Source organism: Eutrigla gurnardus, assembly GCF_963514095.1.
Source record: "Eutrigla gurnardus genome assembly, chromosome: 6".
Taxonomy (NCBI): Eukaryota; Metazoa; Chordata; class Actinopteri; order Perciformes; family Triglidae; genus Eutrigla; species Eutrigla gurnardus.
Genome location: NC_139920.1, coordinates 14,179,767 through 14,197,649, shown reverse-complemented (window position 1 = coordinate 14,197,649; position 17,883 = coordinate 14,179,767). Strand labels below are relative to the sequence as shown.

Here is a 17,883-nt window from a genome sequence, read left to right as displayed (position 1 = left end):
CCATCTCTTTCATCGTTCACAGTTTTTACATTTCTGTCCTTGGTTTGTCCTTTTTTCTTTACTTTCTTGCCTGTTCATCTCTCCAGGAGGCTTTGCTGCCTTCCTGCCTTCCTTCCTTCCTTACTTCCTTCCTTCCTTCCTTCCTTCCTTCCTTCCTTCCTTCCTTCCTTCCAGCTCCTCTATCTCTTCAATTCTCACTCTAGCAGTTCAGGACTAATTTGCAGTAGACTAATCTGGTTGGAACACGCAAAACTAATTAACATGGCACGAAACAGCCTCACTTATCATTTCACCATATGTACATACATCACACACACGTGCTCACACGCCCCCACACTCTCTCTCTCGCTCTCTCGCTCTCTCGCTCTCTCTCTCTCTCTCTCTCTCTCTCTCTCTCTCTCTCTCTCTCTCTCTCTCTCTCTCTCTCTCTCGCTTTCTCTCTCTCACACACACACACACACACACACACACACACACACACACACACACACACACACACACACACACACACACACACACACACACACACACACACACACACACACACGCACGCACGCACAAAATGGATGAGACTCTCTAGGCAGAATAAGAAATGATGGCCACTACTTTAGAGGAAATGGGGAAGGAGGCCAGATATAAAAAGGAAGTACGGGAGACAGAAGAGCTATTTCTGTGCCATCTTCACCCAAGTCTGCTTCAACTAATATTAACATATGGAACGTCATAGTCTGCACCCATAGGCAAAAATACATCCGCAAATGTATATATAATGCATGGGATTATTCAGCTAGGACTGCCAGGAATGACATCCTTTGCTCTCTTGCACACAATAAAAATTTGCATTTTCTGCAGAACTGACTCAGCATATCTTAATTATGGCACATTTCTCATAGTGAATAGCAAACGAAGAGCAGTGATATGCACACATTTTGTTCAAAAGATATTTTCCATACCATTGTGCACCATTTTGATTTGTGAGATATTCCCTGCTGCAATAGCATGTTTGCTGTGGTTGATTATTTCATGCATGTTGGATATCGATTTGCTGTGATAATGGCAAAGCCTTTGCTACAAAACAAAAAGGAATTTGTGTGCAGCATGCAACATTGTCTTCCTGAAGCAAGGTCATCAGAAGAGGTTTTAAAAAAAAGAAAATTAATTTAGCATACATGTCGTCAAATATGATATGCTGTGATGCAGTTTAGTATTTGCATTTTTCCTTCATTTTTACGAGAACACGTTGGACTGGCGAAGCCTCATTAATGCGAAGATTTACCTCGACACACGTTGCCATTGTCAGGTTCATAACCCGATTTGCAGCTGCAGCTGCCGATGGGTACCATCCACTCCCCGTCTCCGTTACAGTACAGCTTTATGGGCACGTCTACTTCCTCAGCGTTGGGGATGCAACTTCCTCTAGCGATGACTAATGAGGTGGACTCTGCTCCAGTCAGTGTCTGCACACAGAATGAGAACATTAAACAAACGTCTACTTGAATGTCTGTATTCATGTCGCACCAGCTGCAACAAAGTACGATGAAAAGAGCAGATTTCAGTTAGTTCTGGTCCATACCTCTGGGAAAAAAGCAAAGTTTTGCACTATGCTGGGGCATTTCTTGTAGAATACTCTGACAGCCAGAAGGGACATGCAAGCACCCAGATCCTGGAAGGCCAAGTGAAAGCCTCTGCCTTTGGACAGTGGCCCGAAACTCCGAACTTCTGTGTTCACCTTCATTAGCCTTCCCCCAAAATCGACCTGGGAGAAACTCTCATCTGCTGCGATGGTGTCCACCTTACAGCGACAGACAAAGGGAAGGAAGGGAAAGGCAAAAGAAAGCAAGTAAAAAAAAAAAAGAAACAAATTAATTAGTTTAGGTTCTTCTGTCAGTTGGTCCTTATTTCATATTCATTATGGAATGTTTGAATCTGCTGAATAATTCTGGATAAATGCCCTGGTGACTATACACCATAACATTTTATTATGTTACAATTCCGTCATGATTTGCTATTTCCCAAATGTACCATGATGATGGCACCAGAGGAGGCTGCTACACTTGGATGGTTTCCAACACTCTGATTCATCAACACAAACAGTGTGAGACTGCACTGAACCTTGACTCAGATTGGTTCATTGAAAAATGTATGTGACTGTGTAAATTATATATTTTTAGGAGAGACTAAATAAGACAACACATCCAATCGGTAAGCTTTAAATTCTAAAACCTGGAGGAAGTTTGTACACTTTGTTCAATAAACATTTGTGCTAATCCTCTCCTAGATCCTTGATCAATTTTGGATCAGGGTAATGTTTTCTTCTGGATTGCATATTGAGCCTGTGAAGACAACGCATCTCCAAAAATGACAAAGTTTCACAGGCTATGAAAAACACAAGCCTGGTATCAGCTTTGTGACGAAGCATTTTATGAGATAATCTAATGGATTCTGCAATTCAATATACTGAATTTACACAGGTGTCAGATTTCCAGCATCTGGCCTGCATTTCCTCCAATTTTTTTCATGTGTGGACTGTATACAGCACTGAGTATCCCTATTTAATGACAAAGTAAAAACAAAAAAAAGCAATGATGCCTCTTGTATTGAGTTACATTGAAATAACCGTGACAATGTTATTTTAAAAAGCTCATTTATAGTGTGACTTATATTTCACTTCTTTTCTAGATCCATTACCTTAAGAAAAGGGGCATTTGCCCAGTACTCCACGCCTTTGATGCCCTCTGACAGAGTTCTTTCAGTCTCCAGGTAGTACAGGTTGAAAGTCTCTTTGCAGGAGCCCAGCACGTTGGGGATGGAGGCGCAGTCACGCACTGTGAAGCGGATCTCCACGTAGATGCGTTGCGCCGCCCGCCTGTCGATGTACGTCGTGAGGAGCCAGTTGTTCTGGCTGGGCTCAAACACGTTGCACACCTGGTACGTCCTGATGGTGTTGAGGTTCTCATCATAGCCACTCACCTCCTCCCACTGACCAATGTGTGTGTGTGTGGATTAAAGTATGTGAGGAAGGGGCAGGGGGTACGGATGAGAGGGGAGAGATGAGGGGAAGAGGGGAGAGGAGAGGCCAAAATGATTAATGGGTTTTCCAAGACCTGACACAAATTAAACTTTCTCTTTCCCTCCCTACCATTTTGTCGCTCTTTCTATCTCCCCACTCCCCTCCCTCATCGCCTTTTTTCTCTCCTCTACCTAGTTCTTTGCTGAAGGGGGACAACCATTCATCACAATTAGAGATGCTGACCTCAAACACAGACACACACACACACACACACACACACACACACACACACACACACACACACACACACAGCTATTAGCCAAACCAGCATTTTAAAAAAGTCCAAGGAGTGCAAGCAAGTGTGTGGAAGACCCTTTTCCATTTTATGGTCTATTCTATCCTGCTAACTTGTCTCTTGCGGACTCTTGTGAGCTACACCTTCCCGATCTATTGGAATCCATTCTATTCTGCAACAACAGCAGTTAATTGGTGTCACCTTGCAACTGTAATTAAGATTTTGACAGACTCCTTAATGGAGCATTGTGAAGTGTACTCAAACTGCTTTCCCCAAGGGTACACACTGCACACACACACGGACACACCTACACACAAGCACAGTACACCTCTGTACATTGTTCTTACTCCATTGGCAGGGAACGATATCCAGCCAAGCTCAGCCGTCGCCGTCCTTGTATCCATCACTGTCTCTGTCAGACAAAAAGAGAGACAGACAGAGGGAGATAGGTGAGGAGAAGGAGCTGCCGGATGAGGACAGGTAGGTTTAATTAATAGCCCGCTCAGACGCTAACTTTAGTGTTGCATAGTGATGTGTGTCATTCATAATCATAAAATCCCACTTTACTGTGTCTAATGTGTCTCCCCTCTGTTCTTTCTCCCCACCCTACCATGAAAGAGATAATAGCCCCAAATAAACCTGAACAAATAAACACATAAGCATCCAGTTGTGTTCAGCATAATAAAAAAATGACAATGACAATAAAGGCAATACAATTATAACCAATGTCAGAATTCCCTGCTTAGTCAGCATCTGTCTCATATTGGACAGCGCCACTCACTATCATTCAGGTATCTGTGCACATATGACCATATCACAAACCATAGTATACAATGGAGTATCCTAATGTAAACATGAGTGTATTCTAGAAATAGTAAGACTCCAGTGATGGCTGGTGGTCTGTATTGTATAGCAACACTAATAGAAGTTAGCAACAGAAAATCATTAGTAGTTACAAACAAAGCTTGTTAAACAAATAAATAGCTGTTAGCAACAAAACGCAATTGATTGGTAGCTTTGCAACAGCTATGAGAGTTAGCCACAGAGGTCAGGTAGCAGCAGCATTACTAGTAAGCAACAGAGGGAAGAGCTGTAGAAGTTAGCAACTCAAATTGTTTAACAGCTAGCTCTGCAACAGCTACAGTAGTTAGCAACAAAGGGCTGTTAAGAACAGTGACAGCAGTTAGCAACTACAAGCAAATAACAGCTAGCCTAAGAAGAGCTATAATTGTTAGCAACAACATGGGGAAGCTAGCATCAGAAAACAGTTAGCAACAGCAATAGCCCTTAGCAACAGACAGGAATAATGGGACTTTCCTCCATGTAGGAGGAAGGGCCCGGGGTGAGGGTGAAGGTATGGGAGAACATTTCTAGCCACTGACTACTAGGTAACCACTCATTCAATAATAACTATAGTGAAATCAGTCAGTGGCAGCAATAGCAATCAAACAGACAACTCTATCATGTGAATGTGTGATGGTAGTACTCAGCTGAAGTGCCTGAAGAATATGGTCCCCACTTGAACCTACACTATCAGCTCTTACAATCCTTACAGTCTAGATGGCAACATTTACTGTAAAAGTAAAACACTTAATATTATACCAATGTGTTAATGGTAAATATTGCTATAAGCAGCCAAACTATTGTTTCTGTCGGGTAGCCTATGTGCAAATCATATGGGCAATTGGATGAACATTTTTTGATCATGTCTGACGCTGAATGTTGGCATAGTACCCTACAGTAAGTAAAGGATAACCACAAGCTACCAAAATATGCTGTTCGCAAATTTTACAGCGAGCGGACAGACTGGGACCCTCAAGTCGGCATAAGTTAGTCGGCATGCTGACAACACAGACCCTAACACAAGAGCCCTTTGTAATAAAACATGGTGAGAAGATTCAACGACATCACACCACGAGGCAGCCGCAGGCAAACAACCCCCTTGATTCTTGACATGCTCTCCTCCTCTTGCACTCTTTCAATCTGTCACCCTGCCTCTCATTATCTCCCCCCCCCCCCCCACCACCACCTTCTCTTCACATCCACCTTCATCCTCTCCTTCACTCTACCTCCCTGTCTTTTATCTCACCCTCTACCTTGGGTGCTTCTTCCTTTGCCAGGGAGCGAGCCTAATTACAGCAGAATCCAGTTTTTTCAGTTCTCCCTTGGGATTGAAGGTCGTTTGGGAAAATGAAATGCTTGTCACAGGAAATGTAGTCGACTATCAAAATCTTGGACCAAAGCTTATTCAAACGGTGACAATTGTCACTACCTAATTTGTAGCTTCAGTGCGTTTAGTGGCACGTTGACAACACTGATCCACAGCAGAATATAGACCCAGTTTATTTCTGCCTTGCATATTTTTGCCCGTTCACAAGTCTTTGATGTTGAGGGGTAAAATATGAGGCCAAAAAGAAAAATGGTAATATAGAGAGAAATCCACGATGTTGACAGAAGAGAAATCCTACAAAATATACCTTCCAGCAAAGTCTTGCAAGCAGGGATTTGATTCGGGGCTTTGCTGAGAGAATAGAACAATGGCTCTGCACTGTCAAACTCCACCATACCACTATATTTCTAGTTCAAAGACAGCGTAATAAACACATATTCTCAGGTTCTTTTAGCATACAATACAAACCTTTTTCTGGTTGTACATTTATTGTAAATTGATTGCACCATCATGCCCAGGAACTTTGGAGACTCTGTGATTCATCATTGTATTAAATTACTTCCTGTTCACACCTTGAGCATAATGACCAAGTGCTGGAAGAATAATAAGGCTCCAAACATTGAAAATAACATTGAAAATAATAAATTTTTATACATTCCACTTATTTTATATTGCATAAATATAAATGAAAATATGTAACTCTACCAAATGTCCAACCATTTTCTGAGCTCAAATAACCTTTTTTTTTTAAACACATGTTCATTATTGATTAAGGTTAAAAGTATTTTCGCAATTAACTGATTTCATTCAATCTCACTGAGATAAAAAATCGTGCATGTCCTTGCCATCACAGCAGCACCGTTTCTAACTAGAATGGGAGGAGTCTGTCTGTCTGGCCTTTGATTTTCTCAGAAACGGTTCATCCGATTGACTTCAAACTTGTTGGTCAAAGCTTTATGTTCTTGTGAACTTTAGCAGCCAAGTGAAACATACTCTGGCATTTCTAAGTGATGCAACTGAGCAGTTATCGAGAAAGCTGCCAGCCGCAATAGCGGAGGCCCAGAAGTTGTTTCTACATTTTGAATGGGCACTGCACTAGTAAAATATATAAGAGAGATTTCAAACATCTAACAAGGACACAGAAAATTGAAAAAGAAAATTCAAAAGCACAAGGTGACCTCTTCTTTTGTCAACCAAAAGAAAAGCTTTTGATTTGACACCAAAGAATATGTCTATCTGACTAACTAGTATCCAGTTACTCTCATTATTTAAGGTATTCTTAAAATTTAAAAAACATGAAACAGGCTTGAATAGTGGATGGTGCTAGCAATCATTCCAATATAATATAATATCCCAGATGGTCATTTCTGAAGATAAAATGCAACTGCTCTGACTACTTTCATTCTAAAAAAAACAATGAAAAACACCATGGCTAGTTGGTTCAAGGAAACAGGTTAACCTGCAACACTCCACAGAAAGCCATGTGACAAAATACCAAAAATAAATAAATTGAGCCCGTTTTTCTACAGAATGCAATCATTGTGCTTCACATATAAAAGCGACAATAAAGAGATACTGCCATGTGATTCAAGCAGAACCATCTTTGAAGGACTTCTGCAAATCCCTGCTACTTTTCTCATTCAGGAGAGCACCTGAAATATGATTCAAAACAAGACCACATCAACTGGCATGTATCGATACGATCACTGTGCCTGCAACAACAATACGACAAACACAAAATCATTCAATCATCCCAAACCGGGAGGAATGTCTCAGTTCAGAAATGTATTAACTGTAAATCGACATGGGTCCAGCGGTCAAGCACTTTTTGAACAAACCAAATAACCCATTAAAGAACGAATAGTGGAGCACACAATTGCATTTCGTACCGGCAATAGGGAATGTGCGATTGCAAAAGTTATGCTGAAGCACACCGCAGTTCTTACGAAGGTATACTCACGGAGGTGATGTTTTAAAGAAATTGGCCCAGAGGGAAATACTTTGGACACACACACTCAACACTATGACACTACATGAACTTCAGCTTAAAGTGTTTTCCAGGTCTGTTTGTTGGCTTTTAAACCCACAGACTATGAATGTGACCACTGACTGCTTGATGACATATGGTCATGTCTAACACCAGCATATACTTAAAAAAAAAATGGGGCTTATTTGTATGGTGCTAATAGTGAACCAATGGACAGAAACCATGTAGAATATTGTATGTAATGGTGTGGATTATAATGTTGTTATATATGTTATTGTAGCTATAGCTTTGTTTTCAGACTGTAATAAAGAAATTATTATGATATTATTATACTTAACAGTATTTTAAAGCAGTCGTGAAGTATTCTGTTACTAATAACAACTACTAATATTTTAACATTACAATGCAAAATTGAAATGCAAAACGCAAAATTAATTAGACAAGTTAAATGCTAGTATTTTGAAATCCGGGATGTGCTTTAAAAAATTATTCAATCCTTTTGTTTGAGAAGTTTGAACCAGCAAATGTTTGGGATTGTTGTCTAAAAAACATTTATTATCAAACTATTTAGAAAGTTATTTTTCGATCGACGATAAATTGGCCGATTGTTTCAATTCTCTTCACATCTTTGTACAATAACAAAGAGTAACATAACCATATCTGCAAACGTGCCGTGTGAACTCAGCTAAAAAGAGAAGAGGTCTACGTTGGGCTTATTAGAGTGCATACTCATCTGTCTAATTAACAGCACACAGCACACACCTCTCCGTGCATAATAGGGTATACTCTCCGATCAGCCTAATTACTTTTGACATATTGGAGACTGTGATAGCAGTGTGCCCTCCTCCCCCGCAGTGTTGCACCTCTTCAACCAACGCCACACACCGCTGAACAAATCCAAAGCCATTTTATGGCAGAAGAAACAGCAGGTAAATCTGTGCGATATTGTAGTAGTCAAACAGGCTTTTAAATCCTTGTTGTGGCCCAAGAGGGAGAAATAAAAGTATTTCCATCACAGACGCTAAATTAGAAGTAATTTCACTGTTTCACTTCCTCCTCCATTGTCTTTCTCATCTGTGTGTTTGTGTGTGTGTGTGTGTGTGTGTGTGTATGTGTGTGTGTGTGTATGTGTGTGTGTGTGTGTTACAGGTTTTGGTCAAATGGCAAGTGTGGTTGGTTAATCTTATGCTAATGAGCCTAGTGTGTACTAACCAGATTAGTCTACTGTTCAAAGACTGCAAATTAGTGCTGATTGATATGCCTCTGAATGTGTGTGTGTGTATGTATGTGTGTGTGTGTGTGTGTGTGTGCGTCATACTTGTGGTAAAAGGAAAAACACCAAAATAACAAAGACGCCAGCCAAACACGCTTAAAGCCCTCCTCGAATGAAAGACGCCATGGCGAGAGCAGAGGCTGCCGTTGGCCAATCAGGCGTTGAAGTGAGATGGCACAGCAACACGGATGGACAAGCCAGTGAAGAGCGCACACACATGTAGATGCAGATACGCAACACAACGCGCACACTAACTGGACTCATGCAGCTTTTCTTTTATTTCAAACTCACATCCCAAAATCAATTATCAATCCAATTACGAGGCAGGGCACACTGCTCTGAAAATAAATAAAATAAAAAAAAACTCTTTCAAACATGTAACCATTGTAAACCATTTTTCCCTCCACAGGAAATCTTTTAATTAGAATAAAACACACTAGCATGAATACCTAAACAAAATAATGGTTTGGATTATAGAAAGGAAGAAGGAAAGAAAGAAAGAAAGAAAGAAAGAAAGAAAGAAAGAAAGAAAGAAAGAAAGAAAGAAAGAAAGAAAGAAAGAAAGAACAAAAAACAAGTATTTATTAGGTTGAGGCATAATCAAGTGTTAGCTCTTGTCAAAATGTTTTCTTGTGTTAGGCCCTCCAGCAGACTCAGTATTATAATCTAGTGTCTCAACACTGCTACTTATCTGCTCACAGTTCCCTTCCCTTCGGGTTTGGCTTGTAAACCGCCTGTAAAGTCTCACCCGATAATTTTCACATTCAACATCAATCTGAAGTATACTGGCTAATGGGCTGACCCTGTTGTCTTGAAAGCGTCTGCTCAGCACTTCAAAAACACACCGTATCAGCACAAAACAGACATAACTATGCAACAACAGTAGATTTACACGAGGAGCCGAGGATGTTGTGGACAAAATTACAATTCTGCTACCAAAGCATGACACCACCACGTCATAAATTAAAGAGTTTGGTTTGGGGCATTTTCTTTTTTTTTATCCATTTACACAGAGTGAAGCTAACGCCCACTGATGCTATTTTAGGTCAAATTTGAAGATACACTATGGTATATTGTCCTCAAGTTACTGAATGTGAACTAGATCAGTAGCTCCACTTCAATAGTAGGGAAATACACCAACAGTACTTTACTGGATGTAAACATATTCTACTTAAACTGGATGAAACGGTCTTCAGTGAGACCCCATCTGTCCGTCTTTTGAACTCCACACCTCCGGTTCACTGTATATTAGACACTTTGTGCTACACATTTGTCTTCAAGCCCAAATAACCAGAGCTCCACATGACGTTAACCGTTTTCACAGGATGAAAAGTGCTCCCATTACAATAAAACTGACCTCTGTGTGTTTTATTGGTGGAATGCCCCTTTAAAGCTGTCTTTGTTGATGAATTTCCACAATTCAGTCATTCAGGCACACGTTTATACCCGATGCCCTGATGTATATTCAACTGTTATTGATGACACTACAAGTCATTTTCAATGAAAAGCCGGTCACTTGAGTGTTGGCGGGTCACAGGCATGGCGCACTACAAATCAAAGTTGTAACTTCAGAGCTCCAATGACGTTAGAACCACTTATATGGTTCACCTTGTTCTGTAGGGTCTAAAAAAAGATGCCATTAGCCATATTCCAGTGCTTGTTAACTGCGTACGTCAACGAGAGGTCGAGCAACACTCCTAATGGTGACGGCTGTCTTGTTGCTTTTGTCGCTCACAGTGTAAACATAGCATTAGGTCCTGCCTACCATATCTGAGAGCACCATATATAAGCTCTGCTGTTTCACATTTATCAGTCATCCTCTGCTTACTTTTCCTGCTAATACTGGTTATTAATTTTCCTCTTGATTTATCCTCCTCTGTGAGCTACACAAAAACAAATTAGACACATGGGGCTCTCGGTCGTCGTGTATTAATAGCTAATCTCTGTTTAGTTGATTTCACACACTGCAGGGACTTCGGGACTCAGGCACGCCACCATATGTACCAGTTGTGGAGAAGGCCAACCTGGAGCCTGACAGTAGATTAGTGTTAATGGTGCACATGAAAGTACTCATTTGTTGAACCTTTGATGATTTAATAAATCTTTTTGAAATGTTTTTCAGTTAAAGGTGCTTTTGACAACATTGATAACATCCAGCCACTACATGTCGCACTCGCTCTCCCCCCTTCCATTGCATTCACGGCGCAACACAGCTGTTGATCGAAGCGCATGCGCCCTCAATGGCTAGCTAGCCAGCTTTAACTATATCTTACCGGTCAAGAAGAAAAGCAGCCACCTCGGCGTGGCTTTTCAGTCCTTGAAACTCCTTCATTTGACTCGATCACACGATCAAACGCTGAACCAATGTTAACTCTGGTCTTGCTCTTCCTTTTGTCACCTAGCATTCGGGACTGGTACCGAAACGCCGCCCGCTTACCGTCAAACTCCATTTGAGTCGCCATTTTTCCGTTAGTTTTTTCCACACTAACTGGCAAGCCCAAAGACTCTTGACCCCTGACTACGCAGAGATACCACGTGATACCAACGTCGTTATTCTATTGGCTCACAAGCTTGAAGCCGCAGCCACACGTCACACATCTACACAGAGGTAAACAAAACATTAATTACGGACCTGTCAACATTTTTTAAAATGATTAATTCACAATTAAAAAATGTCTTTCACAAGAAGTGATATTTTGATTCTGCACCTTTCTAAAAGCTCTGTGGATGTATTATTATTTTTCTAATTTGTTTAAATGCAAACAACAAACTGTACTGCTTCCTTCTGACAGGCTATTGGATTTGTTCCCATATTCCTTTTTAACTAGAAGTGATATTTTTTAATAAAGGTGTGTTTGTGTCAAAGTAGGTTGCTGAAAGGCTCTTTTTTGGTATTCAGCTACTGCTCTGCGGTTCCATTGCTGCTAAATTAGGTACTGCGCCTCTTTAAGTATTTTTGGTTTCAAGTACTGTCAGCTCCACTCTTATTTATTCACATTTAAACTCCATTTACTGAGGGGGATAATTCAACAACCTCCATCCCTGCTAAAATAGTTGATTATAGCACATGGATCATTCTGAATAGAGCAGTTCAGGTAGACAACATGCAATGCATGATGAGATCACAGTGTTATTAAATAGGCACAATAGGTTTTAAGAACATCCTGATACAACCAAATATGAGGAATACATCAGAGAGCTAACACAGTATTGAGTTTCCTCTTGCGCTTTTAACATGAATCAATTACTGAATTGGTTACTTGATATATGTGGGTCTGCTGCAATCATACATTTCTTTACTTGTGTATGAACTATAAAGCCTGGAGCTGTAGATTGTGATACACATTTCCTTGTCGATGACATCTATTGATTTTACATGAAGGTATCAGTGTTTCAACTTTCACTGTCATTTAATTTAAGTAGGTAATGTGATCCTCTTTTCTTCCCATCTGCAGCACACACTCAAAGTTAGAAGTCCTCAGCTGATCTCTGCAGCATTCACCGTGTTGACATATGGACCATGTGATGTTGTTGGGCTGTTGCATATATATTGAACTAAATAAAAGGATTCACTAATCAGTATTTTATATTACAGTAATTACAATTCGCAGGATTCGCAGGATGGACAGAAGGGCAATATATAAATTCCATAAAGTGCATTATAAAATGACAACACCTTCAACCAATCTTAAAGAAAAAATGCAGCAAGTGACGGAAAGAAGTCGCACACAGTGACGGGCCAGCCAGATATTTCCCTCAGGTGTTGGTGAAGACCAGACGGAGCTAAAAGGAGAGTGGATATTGTACTTTAACCCCTCAACTGACGAGAAAAAAGGCTCCGAAGCAATGCCAACACACCCGCCGCCTGCCAGATGTGTAAATGGCAGCCGTTTTCCAAACACACTCACTATATCAGCTTTATGAGTTGATGCCTTGTGTTCAGCGTTTTCCCAATATTATTTATATATAAACGTGTAAAACTCTTGACCCTTCCATAACGCCAACCGTAAGCAGCAGGCGCTAGCGCCAACGACCTGACAACAGGTTGATAAACGGACATGGGTTGAAACACACTCATCCATCCATCACACTCAGCGTAGACGTTTTCAGGCCACGCGTGCCCACAAACCAGCAGCGCTCTCACAGCTACAGATCTGTGGGATCAGACGTGTGCAGCCGCCGTCCGTGCGGTATCAGGTTGTTTTTCACGTTGGTGACACGTGGCGGTGGCGGTGAATGGAAGCTGTGCTGTGCAGGGCCGCTGCGTCTACAGGAACAAGCAAGCTGTCACACATGAGCACTTATCCGTGTCACAGTTTCTTATTGAACAAGCAATCCCCGGCAAAACAACACAAACGGCAGCAAGAAAATACTTTGGGCTTCAGACTTTGTGGTTCCCGTCTTCCTCTCTTTCTTTCTCCGCCGTGTCCCTCACCCGCTGACTTCACCGCTCCTCTCATTCCCCCCTTGCATCCGCTGTTAACAGCCCTGACCTAGAAAAAATGTGGTGTCATGATTTCACTTGATTTAAGAGGACACGATCATCACTGCTGGAAACCATATCATATCGCTGTCTCTGTCCTACAGAAACCTTCTATCTGAAGGCAGCCTATTAAATCCTATGAAACCTGTGCATTTTAACATTGGAAGCCATTACATCTGTCAAAAAAAGGTTAAGAAATGCTGGCATAAGACTCCTATAATGTTAGATTTCTTTACAGCAGTATAGTTATTTTTTATTATTACTAAAAAATATTATATGTTTGGCGTTCTTTAAAGAAGCCGGGCCAGTCGGGTCTAAATCACACGATGTATTGTGGTTCTCCTGGATATGATTGCTTGTCAGTGTAGAGGCTTGTCACTATAAATACAACTGCAACACATTGAGTTTTTAGACAACAGGGTGTGCTCGTCACTGAAAAATAAATATATAACTAACTCACTGTCTTATAGAAAATAGGAACGGCACAACAATAAAAAAAAAAAGAACATATCTGTTTCTTATTTTTAGAACCGAGCCCTGAAGAAGCCTCTCTCTCTCTCTCCCCCCCTCTCTCTCTCTCTCTGGAAGAAAGCTGAACACGAAACTGCCAACGACTACAAAAAAGAAACACGCAAACACACACACACTGTGTGAAGCATCCAGTCTGTCAATGAGGCAGAATCCTTTGTGCCTTTGTGACTAACATAAGGGGAGCAGGCCTCTAACTGACATGCTCTGTATTTTATTGAAAAGGAGAGCGACGCCCGTAGACGCCACATTAGAAATCGTCACACGCCGGATCATTTGTTAACGTTACCGTCGAGTGCAGCGATAGGACGGGTACTTCGGAGGGCTACATCAGTGGGCACGAGTTGCGAGGCTGATGTGGCTCCGGCAGGGCACGGATAAAAGTTAAGTGCTCACTGTGGAACATATGGTGAAGGGGACGGGCAGCTTGTCTTTTGTAAAATGGGGATATAAAATGTTAAAAAACAATCCAGGGATGAATGTGTGGTGGGGTTAGAGGACAATGGGTAAATGCTTTGGCTTTGTTTCCGGTGTGGAGTCTGGATAGAGTATCTTCCGTGCGGATGAAGACCTTCAGTGAAGGCCATTACCACAAAGTTACTTTCACAGATGTGGCCTCATGTTTCTTTACCCATCTTATCTTATCCAAATGTATCCAATGCAGACAAGGAAATGTTTTCAGGAAACAAAAATTCTGCTTGTTATCTGACGTTTATCTTTTGACTCTTGCCTTGCACTGTAGTCGTGATCAATGCCCCCCTCGGAGGGGTTCGATAGGAGGTGAAAGCTTCAACAGGTCAAATATAAAGCTTTAGGGCTTCAAAGCCTCAGTATTGAAGTAGAGAGATCATGATTTTCGTGTCTAGTACGCCTCGAGTTCCCATAGTGAATCTTTTGCGTAGACCAACCTTTAAAATAGATGTCTCCTGTCTGATACTGCGAGAGAACACCTTCCGCATTGATAGTGATAATGACTATGATGTGCACTTCAAGTGAACTTTTACTGGCATGTGTTTGATCGTCGGAAACCGTAGCTTTCAATACGACATCTAGAGTTAATGAGACTACAACTTCAACTGTCACAAAACTCACAAAACTATCGCGGCAAATTCCAGCAGGGCTTTAAGAGCGTCGGGAGATTCCCGATGTTTTCGCTCCGTGTGTCTCGGAGATGCCAGTAAGAAAATGAAAGATGAGTGGGACACGAAATCAGACGAGGCAGGACTGAGAGCTACGTGTCGAAGCATTACAGTTCCAAAACACCAACGTTTCGTCTCCAAAGACCCCCTAACATCAAAGCTCTAATCCCCCACATTTTTCATCAAATCAATCTCAAGTAAATATACTTCCATTTTATATTTCTTTGCATTTTGACACGTAAACTGACAACTATTCAGAGACAAACAGGGGTCCATCAAAGTGGGGGTGTCGACGTAATTTTATATGTGACTTGCGATCAGAAAAAGCCTGATAGAAAAAGGACTCGGTAGCTGAATAGAAGGGAGCTGAAAGGAAGTGGGCCACCGTGTGTATTGTGTGTCTAAGTACATCTACACTGCATCTCAAACGGTGACAAGCTCGTCCTCTTCACAAAGGATACACCCACAGCAGCATTACAGCCTCTTAAGTTAGTGTATAAGTGCATTGGGAAGGCAACATGGAGACTGAAAAGAAACACATCTCCAGCATGCCGAAGACTGCAACAAACCAACATTTTCAGCCGAGCACACAATTGTAAACCCTTGTATGAAGAAACAGATCAATTAAGGCCATTCTGAACCAGGTCAAGTTCTTCAGATATGCTTGTTTTTTAGCACACATTAGACTTGGAAAAATAATTCTTATAATGATTTTATTTAACTGATTAATCATTTGGTCTATCAAAAAAAAGCCCAGGTTGACATATTCAATGATATTTAGTTTGATATAATAGAAAACAGAATGAAAGCTTGCAAATATTGACATTTAAGAAGCTAAAACCAGGGATTTTTTGGTATCCTTTTCCTTAAAATGACTATTGTTACTTTTAAAACTGTTATTGATTACTCTGTAAAGAAACTAAATGATAATAATAGTAATCAACTGAAAACAGCATAAATAAAACCTTGACAGCTGTAAAACAGATTAAACAGACCTTTGATGGACAAGACTTTTCTTCAGTTTGTTGAGTTCATCCACAATAATATTCATGATGTCAGAGACAACAGGGAGCAATAATGTTCCACTTGTTACGCTGTAATTGCACTCTTCTTTGTGTCCTTTTCATCAGTTGACATGTGGTTCTCTTCCCCTGCCGTACATGTCCAGCAAACGCAGGGATGCAATTTTGGTGTCCGTTGTTAATTATCACTAAAGGATGTTTTTTTACTGCATGACAAGACTACTAAACAAGCACTAAATAAGACCTTTTATTACCCAAAAGTGAAAGCCCTTTTCCCAGCTGAAAACATTCTTACAGCCGTCATTTATGTCCATGTGTCAACGTCATCACCGTCCCCTGACACCAACTGACAATGAAAACATCAACACTGTCTTTGTTGGGTTTTTTCTACATCTACATTAGTTTTCCAGAAGAGACCACACGCCTTTTGTTGACGCTGAACTGGCAGGTTGTTGGTATTCAGCAGCAGGGTGCGGCGATCGGACAAAAATCTCATCTCATTTCATATCTCGATAAAAATATATATCATGATATAGCATTTATTTTTATCTGGAAGTTCAACAAATAAATTGTCTTTATGAAATAATCACATGGTAACCCTATTGGTGTATACTCTAGTGTGGATTAAAGACAAATAAAGACTCATTTAATTTGAATTTTTTGAAAAAATGAACAGATTTTCTGAGAAATCTGATTCCTGCTTGATATAATAAATTTAGAAGATGCTATTGTGTATCATGATATCTCGATATACGATTTCATCAACATCACTTATCGCCCAGCCCTTTAACTGTAAAATATATGCAAATTTGAACATAATTATAAAATCATAAGAAGTTAACTGACATTGTATACCAGAACAAGCGTGACCGGCCAATTAATATTTCTCAAAATCAAATCACACCACCAAGTCGATGTATGAGTTTTGATCTTAAGCCATCCCCCCACCATAATGGGATGGAAAAAAGCAGACTCCAGCTTCAAGCACTGGATTTTGAACCTTGCTTTTCCCTTTCTTGTCAAAAAGAGGTTGTTTAATCATCTAATTGGTATTCTATTAAGGCAGAGCATTAGTCACAGATCTGTTTATCACATGTCAGCATGTGTCTCCGCTTGTCTCCCTGGAGACAGAAAAAGAAAGACAGAATTGAACAAGGAGAGAAGAGAGAGCTATCAGCTGACCACATGCCACCATGCCTCTGCCGTATCTCCCCTGACAGTCTCAATCTATCAGCGGCTCAATCTGTCGACATGTTCCTCCGAAGCCAGCCAGGGAGACGCCCTCTCGCTCAGTGACACACCTTGCTCGCTCAGACTGTGCAACATGCCTGAGAGACACATGCTCACACCGTATGAAGCTTGGTCTTCTCAGCGTGAAGCCGCCCACTATATACCAGACTCACCGTAGACCCCAACATGTGGGTGGCACGGCTGCTGGCACGACCCCCCGGGAGGAGGAGACCTTTGCAGAGCATGAGGCAGCACAGGGTTGGTGTGGTCTATATTCCTACATGGTGCTACTTGACACATAAAGAAAGTCTAGGATGAGTCATCATCCCTGGATTCTCCAGCAATGCACACAGATATGTTTGGTTTTATTTGTCAAGGCTTTGAAACCTCTTGAGTTTCTGCGATGTCTGCCGCTCATGGAGATTAAAAGCAAGATGGTTTGTGGTGCTCATACTGAAAGATTTACAAAGCTAAAATAAATTATTGCAGAGTCAATTAATTAGGCTACCATTTTAATAATCAATTAATCTATGGAGTCTTTTTTATTTTTTTATTTGACAAACATTGTCATATTGTGCTTCTCAAAAGTGATAATTTGCTGTTTTTTTTCATTTTATACCAATTTTAACTGAATATCTTTGGGTTTTAAACTATTCCTTTGGATGAAAAACAGACAGTTGACAGAAATTGTTTTGAGCATTAGTAATTGGAGAATGGCATTTTTCACAATTTTCTGACATTTTATA

The 17,883-nt window shown here is 40.8% G+C and overlaps 2 protein-coding genes across 2 annotated transcripts in view; both read right to left on the bottom strand.

Moving 5' to 3' along the window:
- LOC311014876 (G-protein-signaling modulator 2-like) overlaps positions 1-17,883 on the bottom strand; it is a 305,151-nt gene that overhangs the window by 102,972 nt on the left and 184,296 nt on the right. The gene's annotated exons all lie outside the window — the stretch shown is intronic.
- LOC311015193 (ephrin type-B receptor 1-like) overlaps positions 1-17,883 on the bottom strand; it is a 73,914-nt gene that overhangs the window by 39,977 nt on the left and 16,054 nt on the right. Inside the window, exons 2-5 of the mRNA XM_084012317.1 lie at positions 3,653-3,717; positions 2,689-2,979; positions 1,574-1,792; positions 1,277-1,457 (exon numbers count right to left, since the gene is read on the bottom strand). Of these exons, the coding sequence (XP_083868443.1) occupies positions 1,277-1,457; positions 1,574-1,792; positions 2,689-2,979; positions 3,653-3,717 (756 nt within the window). The remainder of the gene's footprint in view (positions 1-1,276; positions 1,458-1,573; positions 1,793-2,688; positions 2,980-3,652; positions 3,718-17,883) is intronic.